The following is a 26,259-nucleotide window of genomic DNA, read 5'->3' as shown; positions in this document are numbered from 1 at the left end:
TTTCCATGTCACTTCACGGTTTTTGATGCTCTTTCCCTATGACAAAGAAGATAGAGCAAGGAGTGTTATCTCTATTTTAAAGATGAGGAAACTGAGGCCTAGAGTGGTGAAGCAGATAGTTTGAAGGTTGGCCTCTTAAAGACCTGGTACTCCGGTAGTACCCCGGTACTCCTATGATATCAGTGAGGAAACGGGTAGTTAGGTAGTTAAACATAGGATTCTAGCTTGAGCCAGAAGAGTCCTGAGCCCAGGGAAGGAAGTGACTCGCTTAAGGTCACATGTTCACGAAAGGGATAGAGCTGAGATTCAAAGTTGATCTCCAAGACAGCGCCCAAAGCCTACTCTCCTGTGTTGCCCCCTCCAAGTTTCCCAGCCATCATGATACTGCCAGCAGGTGGCATTAAACACAGGCAGGAGTTGAAGTTCAGTGCCTTTCTTACAGTCCCAAAGCTACTCAGATGGACTCTGCAGCCTTCTCCAAAAGTTCTGCCCAGAATGTCGACCCGTGGGAGTGACAGGAAGGCATACCAACAACTCAGCGGTCTCTCTAAAACCCACAAGTTTATTAGAATCTGCAAAATGAACATTCATTATGAAAAGTCAGAAAGTTTAAAAGATGGAGCAAGAGTAAAAGAAATCAAGCTGGGGAAAGTTCGTTGGGGAGGAGAGGCCCTTAAGCAGAGCACCTAAAGTCAAGGAATTGATTTCAGAAGCCGTGTTAAAGATGGAGCACTTTAAGCGGGGGGGTTGTTTGGGAGAGGGTGGAAGCTTAAGATGGTCAAATCTCTTTATTTCAGGTTTCAACCCAACCCACCTAAAAGCCTCAGACAAAGCAGCAGGCTCACTGTGAGCTCACAGAACCTAAGTCCAGTGACTGGGTTAGGAGGTAAGGTAGGGGTAAGGGGTCCAGGCAGGAGACTCTATTTAAGTTTCCTTTCTTTCCCTCCAATATACACTTGTATTCCGTCAGCCCTTCCCAATCAACTTCCCTCCCATCCCCTGGGTGAAACAGGGAAAATCTGAACACTGAAATAAGAACATTCATTTCAGAACTCTCACTCTCTCCACCCCATAATCAAGCTGCAGCAGGGAGGGACGGGGAAGGGACCAAGGGAAACAGGGAAAATGCAAGCAGGTGGTGACTGGTCCCCAAATCTCGTTCCCATGTGGGCTGTGGGGTAAGAGCCGACACCAAAAAACAAGATGGATTTTTCAGAGCCAACTCCCGGAAAAGGAGGAGGGGTGTGGGAGGAAGCATCTCCCCAATTCCTGCCCCTTTGGTGAGAGAGCAGATATCTGATCCAGAAAAGCCATCTTAAGGCGGGAAGCCCATGCCCTCTGAGAATGGCAGAAAACCAAAACCAAAACCAATGCTAACACATGTTTTAGGGATTCACCAAGTAAGTGTGTCCTGGGCATTCTAGCTCATAAGACCAAGGGGAAGCGGGGGACAGGGGCATGGAGGTCAGAAAATTTCCTGGACTACTACTATTACTACTACTACTACTACAACAAACACACATACACACACACACACACACACACACACACACACACACACACACACACACACACACCATAACAATAGAAAATCAGAAATGAAAAAACAAAATCTCTCCACCAAATTAGACCACCACCCCTCCTCAGGTACCACACAGGTACCTTGTGCCTGGGCATTCCCTGCTGGAATCACAAGGGGATCAGCATGCTATAGTGGGGACAGGGGCTAGGGGGATACAACACTAGTCACAGAATCATGAGCCAAGTAAGACTTAAAGGTCAATTCTAGTCTATCTGGATCATTTCACAGATTGGGAAAGAGAAGCCCAGGGAAAGCAAAGTGGGGATTGAAGGCAATTGAGACACCCTCTTTGTACAAGCAGAAATGTCTGCTGACTTTGTCTTTAAATTGTAAACAGCAATGCTTAAAAATAAAATATATAAGAAAAGAACCGTCGATAAACATTTCCCATGAATATAAAATGCAAACAATATAAAAATAGATAAAATTGGCCTTTTATATATATATTAAAAGCAACTTGGATGTAACATACCCCCGGATAAGGTGAAGTGGACGCCCTCCAAGCCCTTTCTTCCCTCCCCCCCGTTCCAAAACACCTGAGTGTTTTAGAGACCCCAGTTCAGAGCAAGCTCTTGGCTTTCTACTTGATTTGAGGTGTAGATGTGGGCAGACTGGCCACTTTGCCTGGCTCCTGGAAAAGAGCCAAGAAGCTCATTTTCCATAGGGCAAAAGATGGCCGGCTGAGATGTCCTTCAGGTTTGGGGAATGGGGATGGGAAAACTCCAAGTGGGTGCTAAGGCAGGATGCCTTATACAGACTGGAAAGGGAAGCAAAGCCATAATGAAATCATACTATTAGAGCTGAAAGGATGCTTAGGGATCATTTAGCCTAACTTGCTATTTTACAGAAAAGGAAAACTGAGGCCCAGAGAGAAAGGAACTTGCCCAACTATTAAGTACCAGAGTGCAAATTCAAACACAGGTCTTCTGATTCGAAATGCGATGCTTTGGACTTTTGGTACCTGGAGGGTACCTGGAGCAGGAAGTCTAGCTGGATGTTCCGAAATGGATTGGGGAGAGCCAGCAAAGAAAACATGACCTTCCTTCACTTTTCTGGGCAAGCACTTTCTATTCCGATGTCTTCCTCCTTATCCGTCAAAGCTTGAGGCAGTGTGAAAAGATTTGTATTTGGGGCTCTGCAACGTGGGCAAGTCACCGTATGCACTCAGTTTCCTCACGTAGAAAACAAGGGTAGACTAGATTACCCAAAGGGCCCTTTCCAACACTAAATTCTATGGTCTCAAATCTCAGGATTAATCATTTGTCACAGTACCAACAGTCTGGAATCGACTCCTCCAGTTGTCCTGTGGCCCCTACTTTACCAAGCGTGATCTACTTGAACAGGGCTCTTAGGGGATTCATTTCTCAGACCTGAGCTGGCCCAAGGTACCGGCTCCTCTTCTGCCCTTTTAGCACAGACCATTTGGATGAAGAGTGAGCCTCTAACGGCTCAAATGTGTCTGGCAAGGACAATGAGCAGCCACAGATCCTAAAGGAGGATGGGCTGAGCATGTGCATTTAACATAACTGGTTGTTTTGGCTTCCATTCAATCATGCAGTCCAAAGGTGGGCTTTCTGCTCTTTCCTGCATAGGATTCTTCCTGTTTCCAGTCTCGTCTCAGGCCCAAGCAAAGAAAAGAGGTCTCAGCTGGAGTCCCAACTGTCTTTAAGGATAGCACTGACTCATCCCAAGTGACTGGCGCTGTATGTTGGGCTCCCAGCTCTTTCTCTGTTGGCAATCCTCCAAAGGACTTCCCACCCAGTTCCTCTCTTCTTTTCCCATGCTGGCTGCTTGCCTTTCACTGGCATGGGCTGAGGAGCCCGAGGTAACCGGGTTCAAATGAGCAGACAGAAACTTCGGCTGCCCTGGAGGAAAAGCCAGGGCCCGAGTGGGCCGAGACTGGTGACTTCCTGCCAGACCAGCCAGACGTATTTCAGCTCCCGCCTCCCCGGACAAGCACTGGGCGGAGGCCAGGGAAGAGGAATGTGGGCACATTTTTCTGGAATGCAAGGCCTCCTAACAGGGGTGGGGCCTTCACTAAGAAGAAGGAAAGGCCCTGGCGGCACAAACCATCAGCTAGCACTAGTTTCGCTTGTTGCCATCGAAAGGCATGATCCTTCAACTGGCTAAATCCATCCAAGAACACCCGAACGGCAAAAGGGAAGTGACCAGATCCTCGACCAATGACTACTTCCAAGCTCGATGATGCAGGCTATGGCAGTCCCGGGCCCTTTGGCATCCTGCAACAACTGTGCAGGCAGCCTTCTCCAAATAGAAAGCTCCGGTAACTTTATCCTTCCAGATCCAAGTAGGGGGAGGGGGAAATAAGTCAGAATTTGGGTCATTACACACCCAGAAGACTAATATCTTGCATGCAATTCAAAAGAAACTCAAGCAGAATTACTCAGAGCCCTATTCCCATGAATAATGAGAGGCTCAGCATGGGGTTTCAGAGAATCACAAACCAACCACCAATCCAACCCCCTCATTTTACAGATGAGGAAACTGAGACCGAGAGGGGAAGTGACTTGCCCAGAGTCACATAGCTAAGTGAAGTGGCAGACGGGCTTCAAAATCAGAAGCTCTGACTTCAAACCCTTCTTTTCCCCCACTGCAGCACCAAGAAGACTCCCTTAATGGGCTTGTGCCAGGGAGCTCCCGCCATCACTTATAACTTAGTTAGATGTTAAAAAATGATCAGAAACAAGAGGGGAGGGGGAACCGATTGGTTTGAAAAGTGGAACTCATGCAATTCTTGGTGCAGCAGCATGGAAGAAATGGGGAGGGGGGAGGGAGAGAGACACATGGTCTTTGGTGATGCTGAGGCCAAACGAATTGGCAAATAAAAGCTCTTCTGACACGAAGAAGCCAGAGATGCTTTTGGTAGCCAACGCAAGGGCAGAGTTTGGTGCCAGCCGGCTAAATAACAACAGGTCCTCACAGGGCATGATTTTGGCTTCTGACCGGAGTGAAGCTTGCAGGACAACATACCAGGAAGCTGGACCCAAGGGACTGCACCTCCCACCTCTCAAGGGGCCTTTCTTCTTTAACGAGGCCTTGGACAAATCTTTAGCTCTCCTTCCACTCTCCTAAAAAACCAAACCAAACTGAACTACCCTATGACGACATGACAACCAACCAACCACTGAAAAACATGACCACATGATGACATGACCACCACTGAAAAACACCTCAAAGTCCAGCAAAGTCTAATTTAGGCCATCTCACGATCCCATACTCTAATTGGGAGAGTATGTTCTTTGTGAGGAGACTATGAAAACTTTCTTCTGAGGAAAACAGGAGAAAATGTTGAAAGGAACTTAGCTAGACCCCAACATTTAGCTTATTGAAGGGAAAAGGCTTCTATGGGTGATGCCTGCAAGAGACTCGTTTCCTGTTTTCATCTTGAAGAGTCCAATCCCCCCACCAGGGAATGGGGATTTTGTCCACTCCAAGTCACTCCACAGCCCAGGTTACAAGGTGGACTCCCTTGTACCTAGGGGAACAGTACTTAGAAACCAGCTTCCTACCCTCGAAGGACACTGGGGTCAGAGATCAGTGGGGATATTCTCACCCTTGAGCCAAAGGTAGCAAATATGCTGAATTAGGGGGAGAATTGCACCATAATTTCCCGTTGAGAAACCACATCAAATAGGTAGTGTTGGGGGAAGGAGAGGGGCTGGTCCCTTGCTGGTAATCAGTGCCGTGGCAGGTTCAAAGAAAGCAACATCACTGACTTGGTAGGCATTGTGGGTATGAAGGCATGGCAGCCAAAACCCTGAATGGATCTTAAAAAAACAAAAAAAAGGACAAAGAAAAAGATAGGGGCGCATCTGTTTTCTGATGGGGATATATATATTCCGTATGATACAGCCAATGGAGGAAAGAACTTTTACAACTTAAAATAGCTTTCGTGGGGTAAAATACTCTTTGAGTTCAACGGCAAGCACCTCTTATGTTCTGGGCCTAGCACTAGAGGCTTAGGCCCCAGCAGCTGCAGCAGGTGCTATTTGGTTGTGCTCACATTCATGGCACTGGATGGGTTACTGGGAGGAAAAGGAACGCCATGGTTGCCCCTTCCTTTGGGCTGATTAGTAGTGGTACCCCGAGACTGGGAGGAGTACCATTTGGGGTATTCTTCCCAGCCCTGAGGGGAGAGGGGTACCCCTTGGATGACACCCACAGATTTGCACTTGGCTGAAAGACTAGAGGAGAAGCCTCTGGTAGGCCCTTTGGATTCTAGGGGCATCACGAATGCCTGTTTCTTGGCCTCAGCCTGGGTATAATGTGCTTGAGGATTCCAGAACGGGCCCCCCTCCAAGTCCAGGTGAGAAGGACGGACGGCCTGCTGCCGAACTTGGGGCCCCGGATTCCAGGAGTCTCTTGGCGCTAGCCCCTGGAGGGAGCCATAGCAGGCCGGGGACCCAAATGGGGTTCTAGCCACATCTGACTGCTGCCAGTTATGCTCAGGCCCCGTTGATGGGGAACAGTGGGTCCAGGCTGGCCAGTCATATGCTTCTGGGGGCTCTAGGCAGGAGCCAAAAGGGCTTTCCCATTCCCACCTTCCCTCCCTAGACTCTGCCAGCTTTGCAGATTCCATGTAAGTCGGGGCTAGCTGAGAGCCAGTCAATTCCAGTTCCAGGGTCTCTGTGTCCAGGGAGCGGCTCCTCCTGTTGAGGGTCACGGGAGGTGGAAGGGGGGGAGGGCTCAGGCCAGGCAGACCCAGGTGCCTGGGGAGGCTGCCCACTCCCCACGGGAAGCCTCGGAAAGAACTAAAAAAGAAGCGATCGTCCAAGTCGTCCAAGGCCTCCTTGGGAATGTAGCCTACGTCAAAGTCCTCTTCATTGGTAGGGAACTCGGGGGGGCCCTCACACTCCCCTTCTCCTTCCCGCTCCACATCGGCAATGTCAAAGGTCACCATGGGCGGAAGCACTGGGAGATTCTGGGCGAAAGAAGAATCGGAATCAGAGCTGCCGGAAAGACTGGAGAACAGGGTCCCATTACTCGTGAACTCTACCAGGGCCTGGGAGAAGCTCATGGCAGGATCTTCCTCCCGCTCCTCTGGATCTACTTCTGGGCTTTCCACGGGCAAGTAGGCATGATAGGTCCTATTTGGGGACCTGCCCTCAAAGCCAGTCTCCTCTGGACCCGACTCAAATACTTGGTCACCTGGGCAGAGCTGAAGCAGGCAGCTGCTTTGGTCTTTCCACTCATAACATTCTTCTGGAGGGGAGAAATCCCTCCAAACCGGGGCAACGGGTAAGACTGAGTTGAGGTTCCGGCCGGCAAGGGGTGGCCCCCCTGGACCCTTCCTGCAAGGGCCCGGGAGCCTCTTGTGATGCTCTTCATCGGGCTTTTCCCGCTGGGGATAGGGCTCTTGGGGCTCCTGTCTCTTCCTCCGGAGCTCCCAGTAAAGCAGCTGCCTTTGAATGGCCACCAACCTTTCCTCCTCTGTCTCCATAGTGCCCAGAAATGGGTCCAGCTCTTTGTTGGGGGGAAAATGTTCAAAAGACAAGAAATTGCCAAAAAGTTCGTGACCAGGGCCCGGAGGATCGAACAGGCCTTCATCCCCTGGCGGGGAGTCTGTGAGGCTGTCACAAGGCTCAAAGAACTCATAGAGGGCATCCCCGCTGTAGCTGTCCCGTGGCAAGCGATCTTTCTTTGTAGGGCCCAGGCCGTCACCACAATCATCTTCTGGTCCTGGGGTGTTTGAGTCATAGTAACCTTCATCGCTATTAGGGGCAGACTCTTGCTGATCACTCTGGGGAGTCAGGAGCTCCGCAGGCTCAGGATTAGCATATGGCTGGGCCCCCTCAAATAGATAGCAGCTGTGGGGGACCAACTCTCTGGTGAGGCAATACATGGCGGTCTCTTCCTGTGCCGAATCAGCCCTCTCAGACAAATGTCTCATGGTTTCGTCTTCCTCCTCTTCCTCTTCCTCCTCCTCCTCTTCCATTTCCTCAGGCATGGCCATCTCTTCACCACCTCCTTGGTAGGTGACTAAGCAGGAGCTCCGCTTGGCAGACTCTCGCCCAGGTCCTCGCTCTGCAGAGACGACGCTCTCACTGATGCTGTCTACGTCCTGCTCTGCAATAATGTCTCCACAGCCTGTCAAGGAATCAAAACTTTTTAGGGATGTGACATCCCCAAATAGGAGGTTCAGCTGGTCCCCAGAGAGGCTTAAGGGTGTCTCTCCCTCGTCTTCATCTCCCCTCACCTCCAGGCCGGGGGAATCTCCCGGCCCACTAGGTTCAGGATTAGTTTCAAGTGGCAGAGGCACAGAGCTGGAGGCAGACAAGAGTTGCTCTGGGTTCTCCTGGAACAGCTCTGTGGTGACCGGTGGAAGAGGGTCTAGTTCTGGGCCTTGGACTTCAACGGTTTTAGCTTTTGTTGGCAGGAGAGGCGAGCACTCATCCTTGGTGATGGGCTGAGGGGCTGAGCCCAGAGGCTCCCCAGATCCTTCTTTGGGTGGCCCCAGTCCCTCTTTGTCTGAAAAACTTTGCGCAGGCTCGAGGGCCTTGGACTTACGGTGGCGGCGAATACTACTGAATAACCCTTTCAATCCTTTCTTTGGCCGGGGTGCAGCTGAAGGCCTCTCTGGTCTGGGCTTCTCAGGCCCACTGGGTAGGGATTTCTTGAGTACAGTTTCTGTCTCTAGGGCTCCATGGGAGTTCAGGGAGCTAGGGAGCAAGTGGGGGGACGAAGCCAGGGGTGAATTGTGGTTAGCTCCTTTGACAGATGGTGGGTCTGACTCCTGGCAGGCCTCTTGTAGGCCATCGTGGGTCTTACTCTTGCTCAGCCCCTTCTTTGCAGCTCCTTTCCCTGGTCCTTTGCTTCGGCCACCCCCCAAAAAGCTGGGAAGAGTACAGATGCTTCTTTTGCCACCAAAAAGCTTCAGTGCCGTCTTCTTGAATTTGCCTGGCCCCGCTAGGGGCAGTTCAGAACCAGGGCCTTCAAGCTCAGGTGTTTGCCCAAGAGCTCTGCTTTCTGCTCCTTTGCCCTGCTGCTCCCTACCAGCTGCTTTTCCTTTCGTCTTGGTGAGTTCCTCGGAATGGGCATCCTTGTATGTTTCCATGGTGACAGGGACCAATGAGGTGTGAAACGGGGACCTTGGAATTGGGCCCGGGCCGCTGGTTAGGACATCTCATGGAGGGCTCTGGAACAGGCAAGAGATAGAGAGACAGAGACAGTAGTGAGAAAGCGTCCAGGCTCTGTGGTCTCAGCTTGAGCAAAATTAAGCACAATGTTAGGGAAAACCTTCATTTACTCTACACTTTTTTCCTTCTTGTCTCTCCCCTTCTAGGCCCCAAAGCAGTGAAATTCTACACCGAGCCGCAGGCAGCTGTGCCTCCTACACTCCCACCGCAATCTTCCTCCCCTCCCTTCCATCAAGGCCATCCCTGTGGCCTGACTGGCTGCTGGAGTAATCACTGAAGGGCACAGCACCTGGAAAAACCAGAGTCTTGTCTTTATTAGGCTCCAACAGGGCAATTGTTCTCCAAGTTTTATCAAATCAACCTCCGTAGTATCTCCTCCATCTGCCTTCTCTCCATTCTCATAACCAACCCAGTTCAGGCCCCTATCACCTTTCACCTGGACTATTGTAATAGCTTCCTCCGGGCTAACTGCTGTTTCCTCTCCAGTCCACCTTCCACACAGCTGCCAAAGGAATTTTCCTGAAGTGCAGGCCTGACCTCGGCACCCTCTTCTCAAGCACTACCTCTTACACGAGGCCTTTCCAGAATCCTCCCGGTTGCTAGTATCTCCCTAGTCCCCCCAATTACTTCAGTGTGTGTTTTGTATTTTCTTATCAACACAATCTTTTTTTCCCCAGATACAATGTAAGCTCCAAGGACAGGGTTTTTGTATTTTTGGTATTTGTATCCCTGGCACATAGAAGGTGTTTAATAAATGCTAGTTTACTGATTGGTTCCAGGTTAGCCTATATACCAGCTTTCCTGGTTGGGAGGGAGAAAATTAGAGAGGTGTTTCAGTGGAATCAGAAAGAGCAGAATTTAGATGAAGCCTCCACTACTTTTTAGCTGTGTGACTCTGAGCCAGTCACTTAAGCCCCGCCTGCGTAAAACTGGGGCGGGAAATGGCACCACTCCAGTCTCTTTGCCAAGAAAACCCCATAGACCCTTTGGTCCATGGGTTCATGAAGAGTTCGTCTCAACTGAACAAACCCCAAAAAGCTTTTGCCTCTTTTGTGAAGCCTTCCCAGATTTGGTCTGGGCTGGGTTTAGTAGCTCATCTTAAATGGAATCATCTTCACCCTAGATTTCCTGAGCTGTGATGACCATGGATTGTGAAATCAAAATTTTGGAACAAAGAATTAGAAAGAAAATAAACATCTTGGAACGTAACAGGTAAACTTTAGATGAGTAATGTACTTTCTGAAAATTAGAAATCAATCACTCCACAAAGTCATAAGAAATATTAAGCCTCCTGGTAGAAAATGCTATCCACATCCAGAGAAAGAATTATGGAATCTGATTGCAGATTGAAACATGCTATTTTCACTGTTTTTTAAAAAAAAATTTTGTGGCTTTCCCTTTTTGTTTTCCTTCTTCTTTTACAACATGACTAATGTGGAAATACGTTTAGATGATTGCACATGGATAACCTATGACTGCTTGCTGTTTGGTAGAGGGGGAGGAAGGGAAATCTGAAACTCAAAATCTTATTGAAAATGAAACCATCTTTACATGTAATTAGAAAAGATAAAATGCTATTTTTAAAAATGCCAAGAATATATTAAGGTTAAAAAATCAAAATACTGGGAAAAAAAAAGTAAGATATATTATAAATGACTAACTAGAAAACAGGTCGAAGTGAGATTTCTAAAAAAAAAAAAAAGATCCCTGGACCCTTTATTTCAAGAAATCATAAATGAAAACCATCCAGATTTATTTGGACTACAGGGCAAAGTAAAGAAAGTATTCACCTATTACTTCCTGAAAAAAAATTCTCCACAGGAAAAATACTAGACATGTAATTAGAAAAGATAAAATACTGTTTTTAAGAATGCCAAGAATATATTAAGGTAAAAAAATCAAAATACTGAAAAAAAAAAGTAAGATATAAATGACTAACTAGAAAACAGGTCAAAGTGAGATATTAAAAAAAAAGATCCCTGGACCCTTTATTTCAAGAAATCATAAATGAAAACATCCAGATTTATTTGGATTACAGGGCAAAGTAAAGAAAGTATTCACCTATTACTTCCTGAAAAAAAATTCCCCACAGGAAAAATACTAGAAATGTAAGTAGAAAAGATAAAATATTGTTTTTAAAAATGCCAAGAATATATTAAGGTAAAAAAATCAAAATACTGAAAAAAATGTAAGATATAAATGACTAACTAGAAAACAGGTCAAAGTGAGATATCTTAAAAAAAAAAAAATCCCTGGACCCTTTATTTCAAGAAATTATAAATGAAAAAATCCAGATTTATTTGGATTATAGGGCAAAGTAAAGAAAGTATTCACCTATTACTTCCTGAAAAAAATTCTCCACAGGAAAAATACTAGGAACGTCAGAGCAAAAATCCAAAGCTTCTTATGGCAAAGAAGTACTTTAAATAGCTAGAAAGAAAGTGTTTAAGTATCCAGGAATTACGGAAATGACACACAAGACTTGAAAGCTTTTACTATAAATGAGAGGAGATAGGCAAAAGATGTAGGCTTATGCACAAGAACACTTTATCTTGCAAAGCGAGTATAATCCTCTGGGGGAAAAAGTAGACTTTTATGGGAATTATGGACTTTCAAGCATCTCTGATTAAAAGACCAGAGCTGAATGAGAACTTTGAAATGCCAACATAAGGATCAAGAGAGGGCTAGAAATAAAAATGTATTTGAAACACTGGAATAAGGTGTATGATGTTGCAATGCTAATGGAGTAGAAATGGATCTCTCTCCAGAACCTCTTCAAAGGATATGAAAGAGACCAAATAGGAAAAGCAGAAAATTGGAGAATATATTGGTTCTGTCCCAAGGGATTTAAGAGGATGATGTAGAGGGAAGGTAAAGGGAGTACACCAGTATGAGAAGGAGAAAGAAAGGGGTAGAATTTAACTATTTCTATCACTGGAGTACACAAGAAGTACACAAACATAGAAGAAGAGAGAATGCATCAAAAGCTCACTGTTATCTGAAACTGATAAAGAAGGGTTGAACACATATACAAGTTTGGTAAGAAATAAACAAAACTCAACAGGTAACAAGACAGAGATGGCAATGGAGCAGCTAATACCAAATATCAAAGCAGAGAATAACAAGAAGCAAAACAAATGTCTTGATCCCAAAGGGAGGGAAAATGAAAAAGAAAGAACGAGAATCTAAGGGGGGGGGGGGAGTGCCTGTCACTTGGGAAAAGGCCGAATCAATCATGGTATATAAACAGAATACAATGCCACCACAAGAAATGAGGAAAGATTATTTCAGGGAGTCCTGGAGAAGTATAAATTTAAATGGGAAAACCAGGACAATATTTATACAATAATAACATAATAGAAAAGATAAAGTGTTGTGATATGGGAGCCACCTGCCAGTGGCTGCTGGAGGTCTAACTCAGACCTGTAGAATGGATCTCTTCATGTGAGAGGAGGAGGAGGAGGAGGAGGAGGAGGAGGAAGATGATGATGTAAGGAGACTGAGAGGCAATTGCGTTCTCTGACCTCTCTCCTCTTCCCTCTTGCCTCCAATTTATTTCATTCCCAATCCACAAGGAACACCTGCATTAGTAAAAGCTGCTTTGCAACTCCTTCAAGTGTTATGATTCATAGCTGTGGAGGCTCCTGCCCCTTCACCTAGGCATGGTCCTTAACAGTAAACAATTTTGAAAGAGTCAAGATCTCTGATGGATGCAGTGATAAACCATGCTTCTAGAGGATTTATGATGAAGCATGATACTCACTTCCTGACACAGAGGTGACAAATTCGAGGTGTAGAAGTAAACGTGTGGACACAGTCACTGTGACTTTGCTTTGTTTGGCTCTGTTTATTGGTTACAAAGGTAGTTTTTTCTTTTTTCCAAAGTGCAGAGATTCAAGGTGATTGAATAGATAAGCAAGACAGCTCTGAAACTAACAGATTTAATTTTTCAATATATATATATATATGTATGTATATGTGTATGTGTGTGTGTATATATATATATATTTATGTTTGTGGCAGTCCTTTTCATAGTGGTTAGAAACTGGAAATTGAATGGATGCCCATCAATTGGAGAATGGCCAAGTAAATTGTGGTATATAAATGTTATGAAATATTATTGTTGTGTAAGAAATAACCAGCAGGATGAATACAGAGAGGCCTGGAGAGACTTACACGAACTTATGCTGAGTGAAATGAGCAGAACTACATCATTATATACTTTAACAATACTATATAAGGATCAATTCTGATGGATGTCACTCTCTTCAACAATGAGAGGATCCAAATCAGTTCCAATTTATCAGTGATGAACAGAACCAGCTACGCCCATTGAAAATACACTGGGAAATGAGTGTGGACCACAACATAGCATTTATACTCTTTTCTGTTATTGTTTGCTTGCTTGTTGTTTTTTCTTCTCAGGTTATTTTTAACTTCTTTCTAAATCCGATTTTTCTTGTGCAACAAGATAACTGTATAAATATGTATACATAGATTGTATTTAACGTATACTTTAACATATTTAACATGTATGGGACTACCTGCCATCTAGGGGAGGGGGTGGAGGGAAGGAGAAGAAAAGTAGGAACAGAAGTTTTTGCAAGGGTCAATGTTGAAAAATTACCCATGCATATGTTTTGTCAATAAAAAACTATAATATAAATATATCTGTATATATATACAGATATATGTATTTAAAAAGCTAGAGGTATGGAGAAGAAATTTCAGTTTCATATACAATCCTTTTTTGGTGTTTTCCTTAGTATGTGGAAATGCTTGTCTAGGAACTGTTTATTAAGGTCAAAAATTTTAAATTATAAACAATTTTGAAATATACAAAACTTAAAGAGTTTTTGTATAAACAAATATACTACAGCTAAAATTAGAAGGGAAAATGACAAATGGGGGAAGAAATCTTTGCAAAAAGTTTGTTTGATAAAAAGTCTCATAGCTAAGATATACACAGGGACATATATATGGGACTGATTCAAATTATAAGCCTAAGATATTCCCCAAGAGATAAATGATCAAAGGCTATGAACCAGCAATTTCCAAAGGAAGTCATCTGAACCATCAACAAATCAAAAATGTTCCAAATCACTAATAATTAGAGAAATGAAAATGAAAGCAACTTTGAGGTTCTACCTCACATCCATCAGATGAGCAAAGGTGACAAAATTTTAGTACACTGTTGGTAGAGGTGTGAATTGGTCTGGCCACTTTGTGAAAGTAATTTGGAATTATGCCCAGAAAGTTCCCAAACTGTGCCTGGCCTTTGACCCGGAAATGCCACTGCTAGGCAAATTCTTTAAAGAGATCAAAAAGGAAAAGAATCTATATATACAAAAATGTTTTTAGTAGTTCTTTTCGCGGTCACCAAAAATTGAAAACTAAGGGGCTGGCCTAGTGGCAATGGCTACACAAATGATGTCACGTGAATGTAGTATTAATGACAAAATGGACAACTTCAGAGGAAGATCTCTAAGAACTGATGCAGGTGATTTGAGGAGAATGTAAATATTACAATATGACAGAGAAAAACATTATCAATTAAAATTATTTATAATGTCTATCCTCCATCTAAGCTCTGAGGAAAGAACGGCATGGTTCTCCACGTACATAAATGTTGGCTACCTCTGGAATGGTGTCCTGAGGCTGTGTTGTTCAAGTGGCAATTTACCCTCCCCCAACCTGCAGATTATCTCACACTATTTCTGAGACCCTTAACTATTAGAAAATTACCCTATCACTTCCCTCCCGGTCCATTCCAAACAATCTGGAGCCATCCAAGGATTATAAGGGAAGTAGAGGAGGAGGACCGATCATTTCCTGCATTTCTGGAGCCAGATTCTTTCAATGGGCTACACAGCCAAGCAACACGTTTCCCTTGAGGACTCCTTTGCTGTCCTAGATCTCTGGGGACAGTGTAAACCCAGAAATCTGGGGGAGGGGAAGGGCGAACTGCTCTAAGAGGGAGACAAAGTCGTGCTCCTAGTGATAGGCAGTGATAGGCCTATGGTCAGTTGCCAAGGTGATAAGACTCCCACATTTAACTAGGAACAGAATTTTCAGCAGGAAGGGGGTATTAGATCTGTCTTTTACAGTGACCCTTTGAGAATTCCTTCATTTCAGAAACATCGGGTGTGAGTACTTAAGTAGCATAAAGCATTAGATCTGGAATCAAGACTCAAGTTTGAATCTTGACTTCATATTACTTCCTCCCTGGACCTTCTTTGTAAAATGAAGGACTCGGTGGTCTTTCCCACACTAGATCTAAGCTCAGGGTTCATGAGATCCTAGTTAGGGAAAGGCCTTCCTCAAAGTCCCACAGCAAGTTAGAAGAATTAGGATCCATAGCCACTTTTCACTCTAAGGCTGTTGGATTAGTTATACAGGCCAAGGGAACCACAACCACATTCATCAACATAATCAAAGTTTCTATGTAGAGTATACTGGATTGTTTTGCATAACTTTACATGCTTCTTCTCAATGGGGGGGGGGTGGAGGGAGGAAGGGGAAGAAAAAGGGAAGTAGGGAGGAGAGACTCGAACTCAAAGTTTTAAAAACAAATGTTAAAAAAATGGGAAAAACGAAATTTTAAATAAAAGTCAAGCAATATCAGAGCTTGTCGTCCTTTCCCCCCTCAAAGAAATGCTCTGCTCTGTCACTTGCTGGAAGGAGGGATTTGGCCGTGCAGGCCTTACTTGCAGGAAAATCAGGCAGATCGGGACGGCCTCGCCTCTCCCAAACGGGAGACAGGCGCAAGCATGCTGACTGGCATTCGGTTCAAAGAAAAAGCACTCAAACCAATTTTGGGGGAGAGAGGAAGAGGAACGCCATCGCCGTCCCTGGACGAAGTCCAGGTTCTAGTCCAGCTGCTGGGATCGAAACAAGCCTAATTGGTCTGATGAGGCTGGCACAAGGAAAGGAGAACTAGAGCTAGTCGTAGGGCATGGTTTCATTCATTTCTTTCTCCCCAACGCCACCACCCAAAACAAGGCTAGGCTCTACCATTTGCTAGGAGGAGGGCTCTGGCTGCACGTACTTGTAGGAGAATCAGGCAGACACGGCGGGAGGGGGGCCAATAAACCTCAAATGTTGCTTGACTCGCTTTAACATTTTGCAGGTTAGAGTTGTGGAAATTCAGACTCTGGGTTGCACATATCTAAACAGACTAAGCCACTCCAGGGGTGAGCCAGCACCCTGCTGAGGTGGATAGACAGAGACAAAGATTGTAGAAAATGAGTTGCGGGGGAAGGGTTGCAATCTCTACCAGCAGAGTGCCTAGCCAGATGAGCTTCCAGACCTGTCAAAGCAAGTGTACTTCACATGGGTCTCTGTATACAATGGGCTCATACGCTTGGAGACAATACGGACGGGGCCTTTCTCAGGCCTAAAATCATCCATGACCTTCTTCCCTCCAAGAGGCTGAAAAATGCAAAGGCCATATTGATGGATTCTCCATGTGTACACTCAAGAGGGACCAAAGACCAAAGTTTCTCACAGTAGGGGGATACTCTAGCATAGTTACTGTGGCTGATTAGTCAAAGCTTGAAGAGGCCCAGATGCCAACCTAAAAAACACTTTACCAATGTTACGGTAGTAGCAGGCAGCTAGGTGTCTCAGTGGATAGAGTACCTCAGTTTCCTCATCTGTAAAATGGGAGAGTAACAGCACTTACCTCCTGGAATTCTTGGATGAAGTGACATAACTTATATAAAGTGCTTTGCCAACTTTAAAGTGCTCTGTAGATCCTAGAGGATATTAATAATAAATCAGATGGTCTTTGAGCCAGAGGGGGAAATGGGGGAAACCGGGGCACTGTAGAGTGTTGGACTTTGAGTCAGATGGCCTGGGTTCAAATTCTACTCTTAGACTGGATAACCTCGAGCAAAGTTAAGTGCCTTAATTTTCTCATCTGAAAATTAGGGAGTTAGACTAGAGTTGTTAACTAGTAACCATACCAGCTAGTGTTTAAATAGTGCTATCAGGTTTGCCAAGCATTTGACAGGCTGTCTCATTTGATCCTTACAACCTTCGAAGGTAGTTCCTATGATTATTCCCATTTTATAGATGAGCAAAATTAGATAAGGTGAAGTGACTTGTGCAGGGTCACACAGCTAGCAGGTGTCAGAGGTTAGATTTAAATTTGAATTTTGCTGACTCTAGGGGAGCAGGGGCCACAAGGGAGATGGGGAAGGGGGGAAAGCTGGCTGGGGTCCACAAAGAGAAAGAAGGAGGAAGGGAAGAAGGAAGGAAGGAAGGAAGGAAGGAAGGAAGGAAGGAAGGAAGGAAGGAAGGAAGGAAGGAAGGAAGGGAGAGAAGGAAAGGAGGAAGAGAAGGAAAGGAGGGAGAGAAGGAAGGAAGGGAGGGACAGAGGGAGGAGGCCAAAGCCTCTCCTTCACCTACCCTGAGCTGGCTCTGTGCTGGCTGGGCACAGCCCCCAGTACACTAGCACATCCTATCTTGGCAGTGATCCCAGCTGTGGATTTCCTGCACATCCCAGAATCCTCTATTTTCCAGCTGAAAAGGCCCTCAGAAAAGGTGTAGCCCAATCCTTTCATTTTGCAAAGGAGGAAATGAAATTCAAAGAGGGAGGTGTCCTGCCCTGGATTGGGGGGGAGGCTCACAATGCAGGCAGCAGAGCCAGGATGTGGCCACAACAGATTGGAGCCCTTTCTATCCTTTGGCACTCAGCTTTGGAGCCTGCTCTGAGAGCTCCTGGCTCTTTGGGCAGGCCTGAGGTTGTCTATATATAGTTTCCACAGAACCAGAATCACCAAATCTGGACACTTTCCTCCCTGATCATCTCACCCAGCCACCTCCAGACAAGCTTGCTCTCAAACCATCTCTTTGGCAGTGTTCCTTGGTCACCGGCCCCCGTGCTGAATGGCACCTTCAGCCAGTTCTTTCTCCCGTCTTCTCTAAATTCACCTGCTATGGTTTCTGAGGAGATGGTGGACCGTCTACCAGTTACCACCATTCTTTTAGCAATTCTACAGAGGCCCGCCAAACTTGGCTAAATCTGGCCTCGGCTCGTCTCCAAAGAGGTAGCAAAATCTCTAACCCAGTTTGCAACCTTAGTTTGACACGGAAGCAAGAAGCAACCTTGGGCCTGGAAGGTAGGCTGGGCTAATCCTGGCCCTGTCCTGACTTGCTGTTTGGGGCTGGGCAAAACACCAAATGTCTTTGGCCTTCAGTTTCACTTGGTGTCAAAATAGGCTACTGGACTGACTTCATCTTACCAGGAGTTTCACTGCAATATTACTGGGCCTCTAGGGAGTGTAGGCCCAGACAACCAGGTGGTAGTTACTTTCAGGGTCAAAGTGGCCTCTGGTAAGCTAGTCCATGTCCTTCCTTCTAAAGAGGCAGAATCTTGAGGCCCACAGATGAAAAGGGACAGCTACTACTTGGCAGAGGCAGGATGGGCTCATGGGTCTGTGGCTTAACTTCTCAGGAAACACCAAAGGCAGATATCTATCTCGTGCTACTGGGGATTGGCACTGAAGTCCAGGTGAGTCCCACCTACCTGGGCTTTGGAGCGGTGCTCACGTTTGAAATCCAACGCTCAGGGGCACCCGAGCAGCTAGACTGAGCTGTGCACGGAGGCCATATGCATTTTCAAGAATGCTTTCCACCCATGTCATCTGCAGGCAGGACAGGCTAGGGTTACTGTTCCCATTTGAAAGATGGGGTAACCCAAGGCTGGAGAGTGGAAGGGATGTGCCTTGCTTTTTTTTTTTTTTTTAAATAAACTTTATTGTTTTGTTTTGTTTTCTTTTGCGACATACCTAATACAGAAATGTGTTTGGCATATGTTCACGTGTACTATTGAATTCAATGTGTTTGTCTTCTTGAGAAGTGAGGAGGACTGGGAGGAAGAGAGAGAATCAGAATTTTTTTTAATGCCTGTTAAAATAAAATAGGGAAATATTTAATAAAATAAAAATCATTTTAAAAAAGAAGAGCTTTTTGGCCTTCAGTTTCACTTGGTGTCAAAATAGGCTACTGGACTGACTTCATCTTAGCAGGAGTTTCACTGCAATATTACTGGGCCTCTAGGGAGTGTAGGCCCAGACAACCAGGCTTGGCTGAGAAGGCCAAAAATGGTCCTAAAAATGGCATCTATCACCAATGGCTTTATGGGCATCTCCAACTGACCTTCCTATGGGCGTCTCAAATTCAACCTCTCCCAAGAGAATTCTCCCTGCCCTCACTGTCCTCTTTCAGTCTTCCACCTCAAGTCCTTTGACAGGCCTTTCGTCATCTTCCTAGTTTTCGATGGCCTCCCCATCCCCCATCTTTATTTATCTGTCTGTGAGCACGTGGCAGCTCCCAGTGAGGACCGTGATTGTCTCACTGTTGTCTCTGCATCGCTCGAGTCCAGCACGGTGCCCAGCACACAGCAGATGCTTAATAAGTGCTTACTGAGTAAAGAAATGGATCCAGGAGGGCTATGATTGCCACTGGAAACAACTCGGTGCATCCCTGGCATTTTGGTTCCTGCCTATGTGTTTGTACTTTAAGTATGAATGGCCTTGACATTGGCGGTCTGGCATGAGCCCCCGCCCCTCCCCTCCCCAGGGCAGACTCTATCAGTTCAGTTGCCCCTCACTTTTGGGTTGGTTTATTCCCAATCTCTTTCTCTCCTGAGGCAGTGGGGCCACTTCCTTCTACAGCAAGAAGAAGCTATACCTGGAGCTTGGCTTGGCCAATGCCTTTATTTAACATAAGGGGAAACTGAACATCAGATAGAGAAGCATCTTTCCCAGAGTCCGTAGCACAGCTACTAAGCAACAGCAACCCTTCTGAAGTCCTGGCATCCCTGTGGCTAGGCCAGCTGCTTTCCCCTGTCTCCTAGGCTCTAAAGACCACCTATGGGTAACCCACAGGAGGGGTCCTCAAGCAGGACAGCCCTCTCCTGCCCCCCCTGCTGGCTGTCAGATGGATTCTGTTGAAAACTGTCTTTGCATCTGTTAGGAAAAATAAAATACTATTTAAAAAAGCAAAGAAAGATGGATTTTTCAGTAAAGAAAGAAGGCCTCAAGAAGTTGGAGGGGCTGAGGCAACTAATGCCTAGAAGCAGAGTGGGACACTGTCCCGGCCTCACCCACATACGTACATGTACTTTCACCTATGCAGCCACCTATGTGCTTACAGACCCTCTCATACACCCCCCCCCAAATATAGCCACACGTCACCATACATACGGCTTCCACATCCACACCCCCTACTCATCCACGCCCCACTTACACGGCCCCCACAATCTCCCATCGATACTTACCCCACACTCATAACACCCACCCACTTATACACCCACCCGCTTTTCCCTTGGGAGAGCAAGGGGATCGAGCTCTGGGTCTGGAGTCAAAAAGACCCGATCCCCTCCATTCAAATGAGGCCTTAGACACTCATTAGCTGTATGATCCTGGGCAAGTCACTTTATTCTGTTTGTTTCATTTTGCTCATCTGTAAAATGAGCTGGAGATGGAAATGGCAGAACATCTAATACCTTTGCAAAGAAAACCTCAAATGGGGGGACATAACTGAATGACACCACCACCTTTCCTCACCTACACGCACGCACACGCGTGCGCACACACACACATCCACACAGTTCCCCGCAAAGCCAACCCTCAAGAGATGAAAAGGGATTGCAGATCATAGTACGTGGCCACTGGAGACCCGAGGGAGTCCCAGCCATAGAAATCGACCTTCTCCTGCCAAGTGGATTCTTCCTTCCTCACCACCAGTCCAAACAAGTCATTTTGTCATTTTTCAAACTTCCTCATATCACAGGGAGCTTGGGGCTGAGGAAAAAGCGTTTGAATGTGGTGGCCCAGGATCCTTGAGCTGACAGAAGCCCCCAAATTGAGTTCGAGCCCCTCCTTTAGGTAAAGAGGAGGTCTCTGAGGCTCAACAGGTCACACAGAGAGGAGGCAGGAATGGAGGGCCATCAATGCTAGCTTTTTTTTTTCCTGACTGTATCATGTTGTTTCCTCAGACCCGCTTCAAGACACGGTCACCATATAACCTTCCTTCTTGGGATTTCAGAATTCTTCCTCCATGAAAATAAAGGAGATTAAGATGACCTTGGAGATCCCTGCCTGTTCTGAAGCTGCTGCCCCTCCAAGTGAAAAACTTGCAGCCTGAACCCTGCTCTGGAAACAGAAGACTGGCAGCTGAGAAGCTTGCCCTCTTCCTACAAAAAGAACCCCCAACACTTTCCAGATTCTCTTTTTAGCATTCTGCTTCCTTCTCTCTCCAGCCTAGAGATCTGATTTCTCCCTACTAGAAATTCCTTTATTCCTAAGTCACTGGTCAGAAAAATAAGACATTCAAGTACAGATAAAAAGTTTTGAGATTCTGAGCTGAATAATTCTAGTTGTGGCCGGCTCCACCATTCGGTGGCTGTGTGACTGTGGGCAAAACTGCTCGTGGTCTCTGGGCCTGCGACGTGTTCTGTAAAAGGAGAGCCTGAGACTTAAGTGATCTGTGGAGCTGAAAGGATAGCTAGAGCTAGACCAGACCCTTAGGGTCGGGGGGGCGGAGCCGACCCCTTCGTTGTTCAGGTCGGGGTTTGACACATGAGTTGCCCAAGGTGCGGAGGCCAGTCCTTGACCCCAAACCCAGGGTTCTGCCTTTGCTGTCTCATCACCAAGATCCTTTCCCAGCTCTAAAAAGGTCCATCTCAAAAAATAAATGAATGAAAATTTAAAAGTCCATTTCTATGACTTACTCTGGAGAAGTGCTAGATCAACACAGTGAACAGTTTGTCTCCATCTGCCCTAAAGAACAAATTCATTTTTAAACCACAGGACAAGGGACTGAGTGTCAGAAGCTTTCCTGATGTCGGAAGGAAACTAAACTGCCCACATGGCTTCCAATAGCTCACACCTACCTTCACCTGGCAGCTCTGGTTTTTAGGGCCCAATGCAGGGGAATGGACAAAATGACCTCTGGGCTTTCATGACTCCCACTTTCATGATCATCCCATTGAGTTTCAGTAGCTCACACTTTCAGAATGTCATACTAACAGTTGGAAGCACCTGGAACACTGAAGAGTCTGCCAGGTAATCTGGGTCACTTCCCTGCTTTTCAAGGTCACGCTAATGCCAGAAGGGTGTTCGGTGAGAGTGCCTAGGCCAAAATCCTCATTTGAATAAACCGAGGCTCAGAGAGAATCCCGATCCAATGATCCAATGCTACCAATGAAACAGCTTGTTCTTTCTTAGACACTGCTACACAATTCTTGCACCAGAAGGTGGGAGCTTCTAACTATTTTCTTCTCCCCCTCCCTCATTAACTGAGGATACCTGGAGCTAATTGTCTAGTAAAGAGGGGGCAAGTTCAAAGAATGTGAGGGTGGGGGGGCAGGCAGGTCACTCAATAGTGACACTTAGGATAGTTTCCCAAGAAGTCCTAGGAGATGTAATTTGGCTCCCCTCCCCCACTTTGATTGGTCCAAAGTTCCCCAACGTCGGTGATAAAAGAAAGCCCTTATTTGGGAGAAGTTCAGGCTCCCACGTGGGGCAGAAGCTCTCCGGTACTAGGGAGAGACACAAACTAGCAATGATCTGAGAGAGCAGCATTTTCCTGGAGGCCTCAAATTCTGTCCACCATGATGTGTTTGTGAAACAACATCTGTCTAACTCAGCACAGCTGTACTGCTCTCAGTCAGCATTTTAGTGACCTTCCAAACAAGACAGGGGAGCTTATTCAAAAGGGCCCTGCTTCAAGGTCGGAACAGAGTAGCTGTGTGACTTGAGGCAGGGAGCCTCCTGCCTGAGCCTAAGGAAACTGGCTTATTGAATAGCACAAGAATACTCAGGCTACCTATCTCAGGGAGGGTCCTAACTGTCCGCTCAGTTTTTCCAATATCCTAAAGGAGATATTCAATTCAGTTTTTAATTGAGTACCTGTTATGGGCGGCATGGTGCCAAGGCCCATTGAAGGCTGACCCTAATACACTGGCCAGAGTTTTCTCCTAACCGCTACATGGGACGTAGGTCGTCCCATAGAGTGATTTAGGATTCTAGGTTCCTAGATCTGAAGCCAGAACTTCATAGGTCATCTGGTCTAACCCCTTCATCCTACTGGGGGTGAGGGGAAACAGAGGCACAGGGAAAGGAACCATCATCCTCTGCCTCTCTATCGGATCACACTCTCTAGAGTGTGATCAATTAGAGAAGCCTAACAGGGTTCAGTGTAACTTACACACCTGAAGGATAGCAATGATCTAACAGTCTTCCCATGGACAGGAGCCTCCAATCCAGCCTCTAGTATGGCTGTCTGAACCATTGTCGGTTCCTTGATGTCCGATTCTGGCATTATCGGCCTCCGCCACGGGCAGTCGGCCACTCCACTGGACTGGTGTGCTATCATAGGTGATCATATACTCCGCTCTCCACAATAGGCACTTGTCCCTTCCCTACTTAAGTCCTCTTCTGCTATTCCAACCTCAATCCCGAGGCCAGCTTCTTTAAGAAGCCCTCTTCATCCAGCCTATCAGTAATGCCATTGCCCCTCAGACCTCACAGGGCATTCTGTTCTGGTTCCTAATAACGCACTTGGAATATGGAACATCCCTCTCCGGACCTACGCTTGTAACCACCTGTTTACAACATCACCTCCTAGAATATGGGAACCCTATCTTTGCCACATACACCATACACAAGAGTTGCTTAATACAAGAATTGTTGTCAGGTGGCAAGGAGTTGCTGAGGACCGCGGGTCCCTGCTCTAGGCTTCGGTCTTTTTTCCCCCTCGATGGTATTTTATTTGTCCAAATACACATAAAGATAGTTTTCAACATTCATTTTTTCTCCCTCCCCCTGTCCCTTACCTCTCCTTCCCCAAGACAGCAAGCAATATGATAGAAGTTAAATATTCTAGGCTTTAGTCTTCTGGGGCCTGGAAGAGGCCACAGTCTGCTATGATGGTTCCAGAATATACGAACCAATGAGCATTACTCCCGATCCAAGGGGAGTGAATGCCATTTCCATCATCACTTGGTGTCTCAAGACTCTAGATCACTCCAAGGTGTGAAGCCAAGTTCAGTCTTAGTTCACGGAGCATTATTTGCCCTCTTCTGTCCTTAGCACGTACCTGGGCTATCCACCTTCAAAAGCTGCTCCCAGATCAAGCACCGGCCAGTACCCACCAAGAACAAAGGGGTACTCACACTTCTGTCCCACCAGGCCCTGCGTCTGGAGCGAGGTCTACGGCACACCTCCCTGAAACTTGGGAGGCAAAAAAAAAAGGGCAGCCTCCTTAGCCCCTCCCCTCTCTTCCCTTCTCAAGGCCAGCTCTCCTATTTCAATGGAAGTTATATACAGGCAGGATTGTGGCACACAGAAAAGAGGGCGGGACTAGTGGTGTCTGAGACAATAGGTTCCGATCCCAAGTCTGCAATTTACTCCACTCAGTGACCTTGGATGAGTCCTGTTCTCAGTTTTCCCATCTTTAAAACAAGACTAGGTGATCTCTAAGCAATCCTCCAGCTCCAACATTCTGGGCTACTACAAAAAGCAGGCCGCTCCTCCAACAGATGTGCCTTATCCCAAGCCAAGGTAAATCTCTCGAGAAGGGGGAACCTCAATTAACTGAAGACTCCAGCAGGAATTGAGGTGACAAAGAGGCAGACAGTTGACCCTGAAAAAGGAGGCTGAAGGAAAAGTCCAGGGGAATCTCAAGAGTGAAGATATCCCCCAGTAGACATGTGTACTGGGGGATGTCTTCACTACATTTAGAAAACTCTGCTCTCTTCCTTTTTCATAGAGAAGGGATCCCTTTCTCTCTACCTCTCACTTAGCTTCTTTCCCTCCCCCACCTCCCCCTAGATTTGTACCTGAGGGGCCAACAGCAATCTAAGGAGCATTCTGCCTCGACGAGAGATCAATTGGGAGCACTCCCCCTCCCATCCCACCCTGCTCGAGGGGTGGCTTCAGTCAGCTATAGAAGGGGGCAGGGAGATACATATGCCAGGGATTAGGGAAGGGTGTGGTGGAAGCCAGAGAAGCCTCAGCAGCTTCTCCAGCAAGTCACTTAGGACAAAGCTGCACGACGGTATTCACAAAAGGTTAAGAGGCCAGGAGAGCTCAGGGTCCCTGCTCTAGTTCCAGGGCCCTTGGCTTTGGGGGGGGCAGGGAAGGGTGCACCTGTCCCAGTGGGGGGGGGTGTCACTGTCCTTCTGGGCTCCCAACCGCTTCCCAGAGTGCACCTCCTCAGACTTGGAGAATCTGTCCAGGGAACAGCAGCCTTTTGACTGAGTGTGTGTATATGCTTCTGTCTCCAGGTCTGTGCCTCTCTCAGTGCCTGTGCCGGCTGAATGTCTGTCCTTCCACTGTCTGGGGAGGGGGGAATTCCTCCGAGCAAATCAGTGACTCTGTCTCTACAGCCGTCGTGTGTGCGTGTGTGTGCGTGTGTGTGTGTGTGTGTGAGTGTGTGCGCGCGCGCCCGCGCGCTCGTATCCATCTATGCCGAGAAGTGCATGTGTCTCTTGGTTCCTTCATGTCAGCATGTGTGCCTTCTGCCTCAGGTCACAGTGGGTGTGTCCCTGAGTGTGTGCTCCCGTGGGTGGGTGTACACGCGTGTGTGTGCGTGTGCACGCATGTATGTGTGCATGCTCGTGTGTGCGCGCGTGTCCCGGGCCTTCAGGCTCTCCGTGGCCAAGCAAAAGAGGGAAGGTGGGTGTGCCTCCCTTTCCCGGAATGCTCCCTTCTTCCGCGGCAGTCCCGTGGGGTCCCGATCTCCCCACACCTCTGCCCCCGCCCCCAGGTGCGGCCAAGCCTCCCCGCTGCCCTCCCGAGAAACCTACTTACCGGGCCGCAGACGCCGCCTCCCCGCCCGGGCATTGTCTCCCGCGCCGCCGCCGCCGAAGCTCCCGTCACCTCCGGCACTGGCCCCCGCCCCGCCCCGCCCCTCCCCTCCCCTCCCCTCCCTTCTCCTCTCCTCTCCTCTCCTCTCCTCCCCCAGCGGCTCGGGCCAGCTTCCCCGCCCCCAGCTCCCAGCGCTCAGCTCCGCGGCGCCACAGTCGCTGGGTGGGACCTCTCTCCTCCCCCCTCCCGTTTCCTCCCCTCCCTTCCCGTCTCCTCCCCTCCTCTCCCCTCGTCTAGCGTCTTCTCCCCTCCCCTCCCCTCCTTCCGACCGGCGGGCGCCGGGACCAATGGGCTCTGCAGCTAGACGAACCTCCGCCTGTCCTCTATTAGCCTCCGTGTGTGTCTCTTTAAATGCAAATCAGCAAGAGTTGGGGGGTGGGGGGAACCAAAGCCGGCTAGTTGGCCCCCCTCCCCCTCCGCCCTGACCTGCCCGGCCAACTGCCGGACGTGCGGCCTTCTGGTAGCGCCCCTCACTTTTTCGCTCCTTCCCAGCTCCCTTCCCGGCCCCGGCCGGCAATTGGGCCCGAGCCGGCCACTCGATCGCTCGGCGGAGTGCTGTGTGTCCCGCGCCTGTCGGTCGCCGGGCGGGCACCCGCCTCGGCCCCGGTTCTTTCCCTACACCCTGCGGCTAGCTCCC

The 26,259-nt window shown here is 47.4% G+C and overlaps 1 protein-coding gene across 1 annotated transcript; it reads right to left on the bottom strand.

The window, feature by feature from the left end:
• Positions 1-2,000: 2,000 nt before the first annotated feature.
• Positions 2,001-25,658, bottom strand: AMER1 (APC membrane recruitment protein 1). The gene is made up of 2 exons (XM_051968108.1): positions 25,566-25,658; positions 2,001-8,738 (listed from the first exon to the last, which is right to left on the bottom strand). Exon 2 carries the CDS (start codon positions 8,655-8,657, stop codon positions 5,589-5,591), a length of 3,069 nt encoding a protein of 1,022 aa, XP_051824068.1. The 5' UTR covers positions 8,658-8,738; positions 25,566-25,658; the 3' UTR covers positions 2,001-5,588.
• Between the last annotated feature and the right edge of the window lie 601 nt (positions 25,659-26,259).

This window comes from Antechinus flavipes, chromosome X (assembly GCF_016432865.1).
Source record: "Antechinus flavipes isolate AdamAnt ecotype Samford, QLD, Australia chromosome X, AdamAnt_v2, whole genome shotgun sequence".
Lineage (NCBI taxonomy): Eukaryota > Metazoa > Chordata > Mammalia > Dasyuromorphia > Dasyuridae > Antechinus > Antechinus flavipes.
Note: the sequence above shows the minus strand (reverse complement) of the source record. Positions and strands in the feature narration are given on the sequence as shown.

What these genes read in the sequence shown, in the direction of transcription:
- AMER1 (XM_051968108.1), bottom strand. Translation starts at nt 8,657, where the DNA reads ATGGAAACATACAAGGATGCCCATTCCGAGGAACTCACCAAGACGAAA.